Source organism: Zootoca vivipara, chromosome 7 (genome assembly GCF_965207765.1).
Source record: "Zootoca vivipara chromosome 7, rZooViv2.hap1.1, whole genome shotgun sequence".
NCBI classification, from domain to species: Eukaryota; Metazoa; Chordata; class Lepidosauria; order Squamata; family Lacertidae; genus Zootoca; species Zootoca vivipara.
In genome coordinates, this window is record NC_142590.1 from 82,924,940 (window position 1) to 82,940,898 (window position 15,959).

Consider the following 15,959-nt stretch of genomic DNA (forward strand, 5'->3'; position numbering starts at 1 on the left):
ATCTTGTGTCACATTTGTATAAATGCACTTTACAACACATCTACCGGTAAAACGTTTTATTTGCAGCTGCGTAGCTAAGTCCTATGTGATTTCACCCAGCCAGCCTATAATGTGATAACAGGCAGTTTTCACAGAATAAGTGTTGGAGCAGAAGACTCGCGGAAGAAATTCTTCAAAATAGTAGTGGTTTGGGGAAATTGAATCCTAACCTGGATCAATTGAGACATCACACCAGATCACACTTAGGTTTTCCCTAATGGAGCAAACAGTGTTAGGGGAGGGGATTTTCACTGAGGGCCAGTGACCCTTCTTGGTGCCCCAGTCCTGATCTGTACTGGGGCTCCCCCATAGCTGCTGTTTGCCAAAATTTAAGGAGATGGGAAATTAGAAATCTTAGTTATTTCATTCAGATTGCCCCTCTCTTTTCTGCTCTTTCTTTCCTCATAATTGCCCCCTTACATATAAAATTTCAGCCCTCCGCTGTTTGATGTTCTTTAATCTCCTTGCTGTATTCAGCTTCACCCTGCCCCCCTTTTATATTAGGCATATGAAGCAGACTACAAGGGAAAGCATTAAAAAGATTAATGACAGAAAGCCAACTCACATATTAGCCAGAAAATGCACACGAGTCTCAGTGTTGCTGTCACTGGGGAGAAACAGAACATAACCTCAATATTTTACTCCAGCTGCTGCAGGATAGCACCACACTAAAAGGTAAAGGTAAAGGTATCATTAGGTCTAGTCACAGACAACTCTGGGGTTGCGGCGTTCATCTCGCTCAATAGGCTGAGGGAGCTGGCGTTTATCCGCAGACAGCTTCCGGGTCATGTGGCCAGCATGACTAAGCCGCTTCTGGTGAGCCAGAGCAGCGCACGGAATTGCCATTTACCTTCCCGCCGGAGCAGTACCTATTTATCTACTTGCACTTTGATGTACTTTCGAACTGCTAGGTTGGCAGGAGCTGGGACCGAACAATATTAGACCTCTACTCTACCCAAGTGCTGTGACAATTAATTAAAAACAAAAAATGATTTTTTTAAAAAAGATGCTGGACGTAGTACTCCAAATGTGCTCTGGCCAGCACAAAATGGAGTGGATTTATTACTTCAAGTGTGCTTTAAATATATGGTGCCGATGTTCCTCAGTGGTGGATGGGACACACACTTCCAAATGTAAGCTGCACAATCACACTATCACACACAAATGCACAATTATCTGTCATTGTAGAACATGAACTCATGGATCATGCATAGCACCTTCCGGAAAGTGGCTTGATGCAAATATTAGCCAGATCTGTGGCCTTCAGGAAGTCTTCGTGGAAGTAATGAAGCTGCAGGATGCAAGCCAGAAGGAAAGCGCCAGGGAGCAGAATCCTTGCAAACAGCTCGATTGTGCTGAACCTCTCAAGACCCAGGTCTTTTAATCTGTCAAGGGGAAAGGAGAGAGATCCACACGGGGGAAGAAAGGGGAGGTAATTCACACAATAGGTTCTTAGTGTTAAGACTTCGATTCTGCCCTGTGTTTGTTCCATGCAATGCTGTTTCCGTTCTGCTGCAGTTTAGCTTCCGGCAAAAACTATGTTATTTGTCTCTCTGCCTGCTGCGGTGGAATTTTACCTAATCAAATTTAGCAATTAATTGCAGTATCATTACCTTACCCCACACCATTAATGTCAATGTTGGGGCTGTTTGTTTCAATGCAAGTGAAATGCAGTGCAGGTGGGGGGGGAGTGTCACCACTTATGCACTGCTTGCAGATTGAAAACAGCAACAACAGTGAATTGCATTCCCTGGATTGATTTCCATTCTGGACATGGAATGAATAAGTGAACATCAGCAATTTCTGCTCCTGATTCCATTTCTTTCAGCATTTTCCCTACTCAAACTAGCCAATCATTCCAGTGAGATCCACCTAGTGCCACCATTGTCATCCTTTTGGTGCCAGGTAAAAACCTATTTATTCTCCAAGGCATTTGACAGATCATGATGATTCACTGGACGATACGGTTTTGCAGCTGTTTTACCGGGTCTGTTTTATGGATATTGCAAAGGATTGTTCTTTTTTCCCTTTCCTTTTCAATTCTACATCATGCTTTACATTTTAAAGTTTTGTAAGTTGTTTAGAGACACAGTTGCATAGCAAGCGACTAATAAATTGAATAACCAATATAATCATTAATAATAATCATTCAGTCCCTGTTCTTTCATTTCCCCAGCATACAATAATCACTGGTTTAGATGTGAGGGGTTCCCCCCCCCACCTTTTCATTAGGAATAGTTCTAGTGCTCTGGTACTCCACGGATAAATAATGTTTGATATGGCATATCCTGCAAAATTATTTTCAAACTGCACAGCTCACAATCCCAGGTCTGTGCAGGCAATTTTTGTGTGTGTTCCCTGGTATTTTAAGTCCCCCTCTCTCACACACAGACAAACAGCCCTGCTGATTAGATCCTGTGGCAGAGGTAGCACCAAAATGGTCCAATTTGGTGGCCCAATCCATGCTACCTAGTTCATTCTTCCTCCTGAGAGAGGGACAGGCTCAGCCAACAGGTGGCAGAATTAACCCTCTTATAAAAAGTCAGAAAGAGAGTTCTTTAGGCAGATAACGCCACGGAAGAACATCAGAGTCACTGCAAGCTGGCAGTGCTAACTAATTTCAACCGCAGCTAAAAACTCTACATTTTTTTTAAAAAAAAACTATTGTGCAATAGACCCGAGATGCTATAACGAATTTCAAGATAAAAATTTGGATTAGAATATTTTAAATGAGACCCAGTGCGGTGGTGCTGTTACCATGTCAGAAACAAAAGACTTGGAAACCCATCTTCAAATCCCCAGCCAGCCACGGAGATCACAGTAAATAAATAAAACAAAGCCCTTACCTCTCCTCTGATATCGCCAAGGTGTTTAGGAAAAACGCTGACACCATCTCAAATTGATAGGCATAGATAGCAATGAGCACCACCATTGAATAAAAAACAGTGGTGAGCCAGAAACTCTTCAGGATTCTTCTCCACATCTCATAATGAACCTGAAACCACATTTCCACATACCTTAGTACTGTACTGGTTCTGAACACAGTATGGTGGACATTTTGGAAAGGCATTTGTATAACAGGTGTGGGCTGGGCAAGTCAACCTGAACTGCACAGCACTCAGTGTTCCTCCGCCTCTTTTCTGAAAACAAAATTCGACCCCAAACCACAGAAAGTACTGAAAACATCATAATTATCTGTATCTTTTGGTGGTCTTGTAGTAAGGTTTAAGCTTACTGGGAAATGATATATAATGAATTGAAAAGGATGTTTAAAATGACAGTTATTTATTTATTTATTTATTTATTTATTTAAAAAAAACAACCAGAAGCTTTCCTTTTGGGAATTATAGGGACAGAACTACCCAAACTGTATAAAAATTCATTCATGTATGTGACTGCAGCGGCCAAAATGTTCTTGCCTGAAAATGGAAAGAAGAAGTCCCAGCAAAAGAAGAATTGAATAGCAGAAATGACGAAACTTACCAGAAAAATAAGAAATCAAGATACTGTAACAAACTGTTTAATAAAAGAATGGAGATGGTTTATTTAATATTTACAAAAACAACAACAACAACAACAACAACAACTGTAAACAGATAAGAACATTGGCAGGATTATTGTAACCTGCAGGATTATTCTAATAACCTGCAGTTTTATATGAGAATATATTTAAAGTAGATGAATAAATGAGTAAATTAAGTTAATTTGGAATATGCAGAAAATATAAAAAATGAATTTAAAGAACCACAGAAAGAGGGGAAGGAAGTCAAGTTTCAAAATTTTAAAATGATTGTACTATTATTGAAATGTATAAAATTGAAATAAAAGAAAGAAAGAAAGTGGGTATATTTATCCCAATCTGCATCCATACTGGAACTATGTTTAAACTGGGGAGAGAGAGAGAGAGACAGAATGAGAGAGAGAGTTCATAGAATTATAGTTGGAAGGGATCCTGAGGGTCATCTAGTCCAACCCCAGAAGGTTGCCCACAAGTGCATGCAGACTCCATTCTGGAAAGTGCTCCCTACTCCTGCTTTATCTTCTGTGAAGTGCCTAAACTAACTAAACCATGGGTAGGCAAACTAAGGCCCAGGGGCCGGATCGCTTTCTAAATCCGGCCCGTAGACGGTCCAGGAATTAGCGTGTTTTTACATGAGTACAATGTGTGCTTTTGTTTAAAATGCATTTCTGGGTTATTTGTGGGGCATAGGAATTCGTTCTTTTCTCTTTTTTTCAAAATATAGTCCGCCCCCCCCCACAAGGTCTGAAAAAGTTTGCTGACCCCTGAACTAAACTGACAGCTGACAGGTAACAAAGAGCTCAAAACCACTGCTGCGATTTTTTTTTTAGTAGGAAAAAGCATGAGTGCAAATGCCTCCAATTTCCAGGCTTGCTTACCTGGTACAAAGCCACACAAAGTAGAAAAAGCACAATGTAGAGAATTTTGTACAGGGCCACTTTGCCATTGAAGCTGACAATAAAGAACATGATAGAGCAGATATAAATCCAGTATTTTACAAGCATCCCTTGCAGCACAGAACCAAGGATGCCCAAAAGAATGTTTTGTCTATTGTCCGTTTCTGCAAGAGAAGTGGAGAATCATTCGGAAGCGTCATCAATATCGTCGAATCATTCACAAGTACAGTATATTCTAAAATAAAACTACTCCTCTCCCTCAAAAAAACATTTTTCTTTCTCACTTATTATGCTTGCCTGTCACCTTCAAGGTTGCAACTCAAGAGGAATGCTCGACAAACATGCTCTCAGGAATCGGCCAGTGCTTAGAAGCAGGCAAAACCCTTGCTTCCTTATTAATCGCCTTTTGCTCTTCTGAACTAGTTTTCCTGGGGTTGCCCCTGGACTGAATACAGATGCTAAAACCCACCTTTAAAAATATATATTAATAATAGTAGTAGTTCAGGGCTAACTTTACTAAGTATTAAATCTTCTTACCAGCTGCCCCATCTACTCTCACTCCCTTGAGCGATTCTTCCTCCTCTTTTCTCTGCCTTTGCTTCTGCATCATCCACTGCTTTAGCAACAGCCAGAAGGTAAACAGATATAAAATCTGTAATAAAAATCACACCAACATTTTAAGTAATAGTAATAATAATAGTAGTAGTAGTAGTAGTAGTAATCCCACACAACCGAGCCAACTCTAGACAGCTTAATGGAATTCTTTTATTGCATAGTTTAATCATGGGTGTTCCTATTTTAATGCTGTCAATGGGATTGCTTTATTGCATACTTCAGTTATGGATGTTTACATTTTAATGCTTGTGTCGTTCTTTCTTTATACTTGTAAACCGCCCAGAATAAGTGGCATACACATTAATTAATGAATGAATCAGCAATGATCTGCACAACTTTCCAAGGTCCCACGCATGCAGCCACGTCCTCATGCAATTCAATTAACAAATCTTTATTGGCATATAGGCAAGATTCCAATAAGGTTCGGTACAATAAAATCGCTCTGCAAAATCTGCATCTAACCCTTAAGTTAATGTTGCATAACATTTGCGAATCCTCATAGTGTGTTGCAGAAACCTGGCTACTATCTCCCTTTTATCCCATCCTGACTTATTGCCTGGTATGTGTGCTTAGGATCGCAGCCTGAAAGTAAAACCCAGAATTGAAGGATGCTCACCTTGACTCCTAGGTGGACACAGGGCAGTGAATAAGGCTTCAAATCCAAGTCCACGAGCAATGAGGCTGAAACTCCAGGAAACAGTTCCTCCTGGGAAGCGTGCAGGCCTGCAAAGAAATTGAGGACCACCAAGGCATTTCCATAGGCAACAAGGAAAGGTGAGCTCTTCAAGGCGTAGAGGCGACGGTTGCGCAACATCCAAATGACACAAGACCAAATCAGCAGAACAAAAGTCAGCCAGCTGATATAAGTGATGCTCCAAACCTGGAAAATGCATACATAAGATAGACAGGCAGATGGATGCACACATATTTTGGGTAACACTGCAGTTCCAAACATCATGTAATCCACAACTGAACAAATATAAACTCCTAAAACTGTAGAAGAAGTCTAAATTAAGGCACACCTTCTAAGCTATCTAGATCAAGGCTAGGGACCCTGTGCCCTAATAAATAAAACAACCTTGATGGCAGAAAGTGAGGAGGAATTAAAGAACCTTTTAATGAGGGTGAAAGAGGAGAGCGCAAAATATGGTCTGAAGCTCAACATCAAAAAAACCAAGATCATGGCCACTGGTCCCATCACCTCCTGGCAAATAGAAGGGGAAGAAATGGAGGCAGTGAGAGATTTTACTTTCTTGGGCTCCTTGATCACTGCAGATGGTGACAGCAGTCACGAAATTAAAAGACGCCTGCTTCTTGGGAGAAAAGCAATGACAAACCTAGACAGCATCTTAAAAAGCAGAGACATCACCTTGCCGACAAAGGTCCGTATAGTTAAAGCTATGGTTTTCCCAGTAGTGATGTATGGAAGTGAGAGCTGGACCATAAAGAAGGCTGATCGCCGAAGAATTGATGCTTTTGAATTATGGTGCTGGAGGAGACTCTTGAGAGTCCCATGGACTGCAAGAAGATCAAACCTATCCATTCTTAAGGAAATCAGCCCTGAGTGCTCCCTGGAAGGACAGATCGTGAAGCTGAGGCTCCAATACTTTGGCCACCTCATGAGAAGAGAAGAATCCTTGGAAAAGACCCTGATGTTGGGAAAGATTGAGGGCACTAGGAGAAGGGGACGACAGAGGACAAGATGGTTGGACAGTGTTCTCGAAGCTACGAACATGAGTTTGACCAAACTACGGGAGGCAGTGCAAGACAGGAGTGCCTGGCGTGCTATGGTCCATGGGGTCACGAAGAGTCGGACACGACTAAACGACTAAACAACAACAACAAAAAGGTAAAGGTACCCCTGACCATTAGGTCCAGTCACGGACGACTCTGGGGTTGCGGGGCTCATCTCGCTTTACTGGCCGAGGGAGCTGGCATACAGCTTCCAGGTCATGTGGCCAGCATGACAAAGCCGCTTCTGGTGAACCAGAGAAGCACAGGGAAATGCCATTTCCCTTCCTGCTGTAGCGGTACCTATTTATCTACTTGCACTTTGACATGCTTTCGAACTGCTAGGTTGGCAGGAGCTGGAACCAAGCAATGGGAGCTCACCCCGTCGCGGGGATCATAGAATCATAGAATCATATAGTTGGAAGAGACCACAAGGGCCATCCAGTCCAACCCCCTGCCAAGCAGGAAACACCATCAAAGCATTCTTGACATATGCCTGTCAAGCCTCTGCTTAAAGACCTCCAAAGAAGGAGACTCCACCACACTCCTTGGTAGCAAATTCCACTGCCGAACAGCTCTTACTGTCAGGAAGTTCTTCCTAATGTTTAGGTGGAATCTTCTTTCTTGTAGTTTGCATCCATTGCTCCGTGTCCGCTTCTCTGGAGCAGCAGAAAACAATCTTTCTCCCTCCTCCATATGACATCCTTTCATATATTTGAACATGGCTATCATATCACCCCTTAACCTTCTCTTCTCCAGGCAAAAGGGATTCGAACTGCCAACCTTCTGATTGGCAAGCCCTAGGCTCTGTGGTTTAGACCACAGCGCCACCATGTTAATACTGATATCTGAAGTTATGTGCCGCTATAACTCTGAAATTGCTACATACATGTCTTTGACTAAGGGTGCCTTCAGACTACAGTGCTTTTCAGGACAGATTCAATCGCATATTGGAAATTTAAGTTTGAGGAGTTGGATTAAAGCGCTCTCTCACCATAGCACCACAAATCCTTTTTTTAAAAAAAGTGATAATATGGGACAAACCTCCATCTTTCCATGCAAACAGAAGGAGGTTTTATTTCAGTCCGTATCTTACCATCATGGCAATCAACGCAGTGATGTAGCTCTGATTCATAAGGAATCGTGCCAATGATAAAAAGGTACTAGCCCTATTTCCTTCAGTACCCTGTTCATCATCAGTTTCTGATGCATTTTCAGAGCATGTCTCATCTGCAAGAAATGCAAAATTTGTAGCAAAGGGTAAATTAACCAAAACAACAACAACACACAAACACCAGTGTCTGGCTTCAGTTAATAAACTTTTGGAAACTTTGCAGTGTTATATTTAAGCACACCTCTCTCTTGCCTGCCCATTTCCCCCTATAAATGACCCATACAGCACCATGATCCTTTTCCCTTGGAAAATGCGGTTTTGAAAAATGCAATGGCTAAAATAACATCAAGGGGCAGCCTGAGATTCTAGGTTATAACTGCATCCCTTGATAATAACAAAGAGTTGTTGTTTGTTGTTCTTAGAAAGAAGAATAAGAGAAAAGTAAAGATGAAAAGAAATAAGAAGAATAAGAGCAATTAGGCTTCTGTAATGTACTGTACTTCAATCAATATGCCTACCAAGGTGGTTTATAACAAGGATTAAAGCATTTTACACATTTAAAATCACAGCAGACAATTCTACATCTTTGATCGATTGAAATCTTGGCAAACTGCAATGTCCCAATGGTGCAAAAATGACCACACCTTGAATAAAGCCTTACAAAGGGAAAATATACCTGAGAAGGAAAGGTTGTGTCCTTCATTGATGTAGGCATTCACATCACAGCTACGATGACTTTGACACTGCAAAAGGAAAGTACTCTGAAAGCTTCAATTTGGAACATAAATCTCCTGAGCGGGGGGGGGGGGGGAGAGAGGTTGAAAATTTTGATTTTGTACAACAGAGGCTTCATGAAGTCCAGGCTCAAAGTTGCATGAGTACCATAACCCCAAGTCGGGAGAATTTCCAGAGGTACCACTTTGCAGAGCTCTACACAATGGCCCCCATAGCCACGCACACATGAGTGCAGACAGACACACATATTACTGTGCAAATGGCAGTGGTGAACTTTGGCGTCTCACATTTCAGTGGTGCCCAATGTGATGCTAAAATTCAGCACCCTCTCACGCTCCATTCTAAATAGTAGCAGCTCCCTGAGGCGTCCCCGAGGCTCTGCACCCAGTGCAACCAAACCGGTCGCGCTTACCTAAATCCACCTCCCAAAATGGGATGGAATTGACTTATGATTAAATACATGTGAAATTGACACGGGCTGCAGAAAAACTGGTCTGTCTAACAGAACAATCCAAAAGCATCAATATACATCCAAAAATCCAATCAGAAAAAAATATGGGCATTCCAGACCACGGGAGATACAGCTGGCAATGCATGTCGTATTTGACTCTATCCCATACCTTAGGAGGCAGAGCCCATTTCTGGAGCATCATGACCAGAGTGTAATAGAGGACAAGAAGCACAAGAGGATTCAGAGCAACCGGCCAGCTGAGCTGGGGATGAACTTGGAGCTTCCAGGGCACAGTGATGTTTGTCTTAATAAGCGGCACTAAGCCCAGGACCCTAGAGAAATGGAGAAAATGGTGAAGAGGTTGCTGCTACTTGATCTTTGTGGAAACAGGAGAGGAAAAACAAGAATGTCAAAGAAAGACTAATTTACCTGTAGCAGCCAACTTTGGAACCTCCAATGAAATATTTGAGTGGGGTGGCCCCCCAAAATAAGTTGATGGGCATTGCCATTAAAATGGTATGTGTGCTCCATGTCATGAGATTGATTATACAGGGCAGGGCTTGCCTGGTCCTGCCCCCCATATTTTATTTAAGTTGGCACCCCTGATCATCACTGAATAAGTGCAGCATTGCTTGTGTGAATGGGGCATCATATAGATCAAGGCCACAGGCAGAACTTTAATTTCACTGGAAATAATAATAATAATAATAATAATAATAATAATAATATTTGTACCCTACCCATCTGGCTGGATTTCCCCAGCCACTGTGGGCAGCTTACAGTACATATAAAAACATAGTAAAACCTCAAACATTAAATACCTCCCGATACAGGGCTGCCTTCAGATGTTTTCTAAAAATCAGATAGTTGTGCATTTCCTTAACATCTGATGGGAGGGCGTTCCACAGGGAAGGTGCAGGACCCACTGCTGTTGGTGCTCCAATGGCAGGATCTGATCAAATTGAAAGGCACCTTTGATCCAGCAGAGGGAGGCTTCCGCCAGCAAAATAGGGAGGGAAATTATTTATGCTGATTCCACCTCTCCCTTGCAGCTGCCCCCTAATCAGTTCCAGGGGGCCGGGGGACCCTTCGGAACAATGTGGGGAGAGGGGAGCTGTAGGGGAAGGGAGAATCATGGCGGATAAGCCTATGTTCTTCTATCTCCATCGTCAGAGGCAGCATGTCCCTGGGAGGCACAAGTAGGAAGAGTGCTGTTGCACTCAGATTCTGCTTGTGTGCTTCCCATAAGCCCCTGTGAGAACATGATGCTGGACTTGATGGTCTAATCCAGGAGGGCACTTATATTTTTAATTGTTTATAACTGGAGGGAACACTAGTGCATATAATCCTCAATTCTTAACTGGGTTACATACCATCTTCTTCAGCGTGTGAGTTTGATCTCTTTACCTGGCATAAATGTCTTCAGGAGGAACCAGGTCCTGAAAGTACGGCAGCTGGTACAGGTAAAAAGCACCCAGGTGCCCTGCACTGAATATTGCAACCAAAACACACAAACTATGGAAGGCAACTGGGCTGATTGGCCGATGGCAAGACCACCAGGAGGACAAGCCTAGGAAGATGAAGAAATAAACCGCAGAAGTTGCCGAAGGTAGGATGATGCCTATGGATAAGGAAACAAAATGCAAAACTTCAGATTTTCATGGAAAACTGGGTTCGGCTGCGTACGCAACATGCATTTAAAGTACATGGAATTCTCCCGAAGAATCATGGGCAATGTCGTCTGTTAAGGGGTGGGAGTTCTATGAGGGGTAAACTACAGTTATCGGGATTCTTTAGGGGAAGTCATAAGTTTTAAATGTATGCATCCTTTATCTCTGGCAGACTTATGGCAATTTAGAACAGGAAGCTGCAGTCCCTCTTACATATTAAACATTTGTTGATTAAAAACAGAGAATATTATTGGAGGAGCATGCATGCACCGGAGAACTCGAATCTTGAGTGACAACTTGAATGGCCCATCAGAGAGGGAAATGTCACAAGTGGAGACTGACACACATCACCTTGCATTACTTCCCCTCCCCCCTCAATAGAGTCCAGTTCAACCATTCAGCTGCCAGTCATGAAACGCACAGTAAAATAGTGTAGAACATTTCTACCTGCTAAGCCCAACAGAAGCACGGCGGCCAGTTTCCCAGCACTGCTGAATAGACCTTCACAAAGGATCCTCAAGGCCGCTAGGAACAAAGTGAGTTTCAGAAGGAATCTTTGTTGGCCATCCTCCAGATTATCCTTCCCAAGTGAACCTTCCATTTCCTCGTCTTCAGTATTGTCAGTTTCTGATTCGGATTCCTGCAGATGCAGAAACAATGAAATGAGAATCAATCCATAGCTGGGATAGCTCAGTCAGCAGAGATCTGGGGCCCAGAGCAAAAATCTTGGGAGTTGGGTCCACTTGACTGCCCCCTAATAATGTCTCTGGTTCTGAGACATCATAATGTAAGTATTTTGTCCTGCAGCATGGATATTGTTCTGACACTCTAGCGTCACTTGGACGTTTCACTTGGAACAAAAGCATGGTGTGCCCACAATGCCATTTCACCTAGTTATCATGGTTGTTCTTCAAACTGCGAAAGAGTTCGACATCCCTAAATAGATGAAGGCGATTGCTAGAAGAGAGATAAGCTCATCCTGTGTCTTTTGCAACCCGGTTTATGTCACGCTTCAGCCTAATGAATGAGCAACCTCGCTGAAGACAAATATATGAAAGCTCAGAATACAAAGCCTGGAAGTCGGTGCAAATAATCCATCGTTAAATATTTCTCAGTCTGCGGCTCATTGTGCAAGATGAGTACATTCCAACTGGTTGTCCCTACTGAGAGGGATAAAGGAAAGCACAGATCACAACTCGGGAGCTTAAGAAGATCCCGGCAGGCCTATCTAGCCTAGCATCCTGTTCTCCCAGCGGTTGACCATATGTAGGAGACACCCTCCTATGTCCTGTCCTAGTAACAATCCCTTTGTTGCATTCATGCATCCAGCAGCTGATGTGATCAAGAAATAGGTCGTGTGAGGAGAGGAAATGTACTATAATCTAATAACACAGTCCTGCTGGAGAAAACCAAAGGCCCATCTAGTCTTAGCATCCTGTTCTCACAGTGGCGAACCAGATGCATGCAAGAGGATTTGTGACAGCTCTCTCCCCGCTTGTGATTCCCAGCAACCGGTATGCAGAAACATTCAGCCTCTGGCAGTCTAGGCAGCTCCATCATTCCTAGTAGCCACCAAAAACATAATCCTCCATATATTTTGCCTAATCCTCTTTTTAAAGCCCGCCAAACTTGTGGCCATCCCTGTATCATGTGAGAGCAAATTTACCATGCGCTGCGTGAAGAAGTTCAGTCTTTCGTCTGCCCTGAATCTTCTAACATTCAGCATTGTTTCAGAATTATGAAAGAGGGAGGAAAATCTGCCCCCCATCCACTTTCTTATGCACCTCTATCACATCCCCCCTTACTTGTCTTTTTTTCTAAACCAAAAAGTCCCAGATATTATAACTTTTCTCCATAGGTGATTTGCTCCTAATCCTGGATCATTTTGGCTGCCCTTTTCTGAAATTTAGCTTAAAAACATATTTATAGTTAGGGTTTCCCCCACTGGTTGATAGAGTGAATTATTTAAAATGTTTAAGTATTGGTCTATTGTTAGCTCAGTAATGAAATATTTTAAGAGTGGTATGCTTAATCTAGTCCATAATTCATTTATGCATTTCATATGTTGTGTAAATGCATTTATTCATTCTTATGGGGTCACGAACAGTCAGACACGACTAAACGACAACAACAACATGTATGTTTCTGCTGGGTTTTGTTTGTCATATTACATAATAACTCAAAATAATAATAAAAAGGGAAAGCACTTGTTCTTCCCCCTTGCAAACCTTATTCATATGCTACAAGGCCAAGAAATTTGAACACAGGTCTATATAATTACCATCTCCTCTTCCTCTTCCATCTCCTCTTCGTCGTCACAAGGAAACGGGTCTTGGTTTCTTGGACGAAGCTGGGCTTTCCGGTTGAGAAGTCTGACCCTCTTCTTGCAAAGTTGTGCGATTGTGAGACTGGTGAGAAACATTCCAATATCAGGAGCCAAAAGACAAATGATGTTCCAAGCATCGAGATTGCTAAACCTAAAGAAAAGGGGTTGCATTAGAACCCTGTAGGGTTAAAGGCTTTGCAGTCAAGAAGGGCAAAGTTCCCCGAGTCTGCCCCACTTTCAGTGCTCCATATCTTGCTTAAATACCACTTGGGGGACAGATGCTCCAACCCACAATGTTCCTCCAACATGGTGTACAATAGTTGATCAATATGCAATGTGTAAGAATGAAAATGTAAGATAAAATTTAAGTCTTACCTCAGAAAACCAAAGTGGCACAGCACTTTCTCCCATAAGAAATCTTTTTTAAAAAGGAAAAGAACCATAGTTATAGACTCAGTGGGGGGGGGTCACATATGCTGATGACACCACATTGTTCAAGGTGGTAGAAACAAAAGCATCTCTCTAATCTAAACTGGGTGAATGGGTATTAAAATGGGAAACACAGTTCAACACAGGCAAATGTAACAACCTAATTCCCCAGTTGCTGGGAATCACAGGTGGGCAGAATATTGCAATAGCATCTTTCTTTGCCTTTGAGTTTAAATCATTCCTAATTGATGTTGAGCAGACATTACCATTAGGTGGCAGGTAATGGAAAGCAATCTGAAAAGCTGCTTGAACCACAAGGAAAACGAAGCTAGTGTAGGTGATCGCGCTGAGCATCTGCCCGGTGGACCCTGAAAAATAAAAATGTAGACTTTATTTGCATGGACCTCAACATGCCCCACCACCAAGGAGAGAGCATAGCAAAATTTAAACCGGCTATACCTTTGCCTTTTCTGGTGGCATTTTTTGAGGGGAAACGGAGAAATGTTGGAGGGTATGGAACTCCACTCCAGGAACTTTTGCAAGTTCTTAGGGTACAGGCCAGTCCTACCGTTAGGCAGAATGAGGTGGCCACCCCAGGTGGCAGACACTGGGGTACCAAGAGTGGCGGCAAAATGTTGAGGGTGGGCAGAGTTGTGTGTGCACCCTCGAAGCTAGAACTTTCTTCTCAGGGGAGGTGGAGAATTCTGTCCTATCACCAGTGCTCAAGCAAAATTCTAATGCCACTCTGTATGTGGAAATGGAGGGAGGGCAACAAAACGTTTTGGGTCGGTCCCACTAGTGTGGCCATGTCCCTACTTCATGGAGTACAGTCCTCTGGTTGAAATTGTCCTCTCATTGAAGGGCTGTTTGTCTGGAACAAGTAGTATTGTTTTTTTTTATTTTGATTATGTATTTTGTGTTTTTATATTGTGATTTTATCCTATGAAGTGCCCTGAGACCTGTGGGTATAGGGCGGTATACAAATCTAATAAATAATAATAATAATAATGGTTTAAACAGGGCTATTTTTCAGCCAGAACTTGTCGGAACTCAGTTCCGGCACCTCTCAGGTGGGCGCCATTGCCATTATAAGTTCCGGCACCTCTTTTTCTAGAAAAATAGTACTGGGTTTAAAGATCAAGAACCCCAGGAAGGGAGTGCAATGAGGGCCTTCAAACTGCCTGTTAACAATTAGCACCTAGACTGCAGACAACCTTTGGAGAGCCGCAGGCTCCCCACCTTTGATCTGAAACTTTCAGCAGTTTGCCTACCTTTCATGGTGACAGCATTTGGTTTGGGGAACAGCGGCAGGAGCAGCAAGAAGAAGAGATAGACCACAGAAAGCCCATTGTATCTGAAACCTATAGCTAGGGAAACAACCGAGTGTTACTTGGGTGGAACATAAGAAAATCCTCAGCATGAGATGTACAGTTTACAATTTAATAAATAGGAAGCTGTTCCAGGTCAGGCTATTTGTGCATCTAGCTCAATATTTGATTAGGAGTGGCTCTCTGGGATCTCAGGCAGAAATCTGTCCATCTCTTCATATCTAATCCTTTTAACTGGAAGTGCCAGAAAATGCAAGCCATGAAGACCCTCCAATTCTCCCTATTTTTCAGGGACAGTCCCAGATTTTCCGAAGCCATCCTGGTTTCTGATTTGATCCTGGAATGTCCCCCTTTCCCTTAGGACATCCCTATTTTCATCAGAGAAATGTTGGAGGGTATGGAGTTATGCGATCCCTGAGCCAAGGAGATAAGTAACTGTACAGCTTTTAGAAGACATCTGATGGCAGCCCTGTATAGGAAAGTTTTATAATGTTTTATAATGTTTTTTATATATATGTTGGAAGCTGCCCAGGGTGGCTGGGGCAACCCAGTCAGATGAGCAGGGTATGAGATGATGATGATGATGGAACAGGACATCTCTATTTTCATTGAAGAAATGTTGGTAGAGCCATGTGCAAGGGGCAAGTGTATTTGGCTGCTTGACCCTCTCCACTGAACGATGGCCCCCTCTTTGAGAGCTTTTGCCCAACATGAGCCTTGAAGCACCAACACTGAGTTTAAGAGTCCATCCCAAACAGTATGGCCGGAGCTTGCTGGGCCTTTAAACATAGGCCACAACTTTCTGCAAGGCTGCAACTTAATGCTTTACATGGGAGTAAATCCCACTGAACACAGTGAGACTGGCTCATTCTGCAGATTGCTGTTTGCGCCGGTTCAGCAGTAAAATGCGGGTTTTCCCCGGGGAAGCGTCAGGACAAAAATTAACTGCTCAGAAGCAGAGATATAAAGTGTGGACCTGTGCCTGGCAAGCCCAGTGCAAAAGGAAGTCCGGAGAGCCCTTACTTCCAGGTAAGTATATATAGGAATGCAGCAACAGCAGCAATTGTCTGGTGTCCTGTTTGGCTTAGCCCAGCATGACATTATG

At 42.8% G+C, this 15,959-nt stretch overlaps 1 protein-coding gene across 1 annotated transcript in view; it reads right to left on the reverse strand.

Moving 5' to 3' along the window:
• The window catches only part of LOC118088429 (piezo-type mechanosensitive ion channel component 2-like), a 56,899-nt gene extending 43,706 nt beyond the window's left edge, over window positions 1–13,193 (reverse strand). Inside the window, exons 1-12 of the mRNA XM_088673566.1 lie at window positions 13,053–13,193; window positions 11,219–11,411; window positions 10,074–10,215; window positions 9,271–9,433; window positions 8,592–8,676; window positions 7,898–8,031; window positions 5,687–5,950; window positions 4,993–5,107; window positions 4,438–4,619; window positions 2,886–3,034; window positions 1,257–1,424; window positions 605–646 (exon numbers count right to left, since the gene is read on the reverse strand). Of these exons, the coding sequence (XP_088529692.1) occupies window positions 605–646; window positions 1,257–1,424; window positions 2,886–3,034; window positions 4,438–4,619; window positions 4,993–5,107; window positions 5,687–5,950; window positions 7,898–8,031; window positions 8,592–8,676; window positions 9,271–9,433; window positions 10,074–10,215; window positions 11,219–11,411; window positions 13,053–13,193 (1,778 nt within the window). The remainder of the gene's footprint in view (window positions 1–604; window positions 647–1,256; window positions 1,425–2,885; window positions 3,035–4,437; window positions 4,620–4,992; window positions 5,108–5,686; window positions 5,951–7,897; window positions 8,032–8,591; window positions 8,677–9,270; window positions 9,434–10,073; window positions 10,216–11,218; window positions 11,412–13,052) is intronic.
• Between the last annotated feature and the right edge of the window lie 2,766 nt (window positions 13,194–15,959).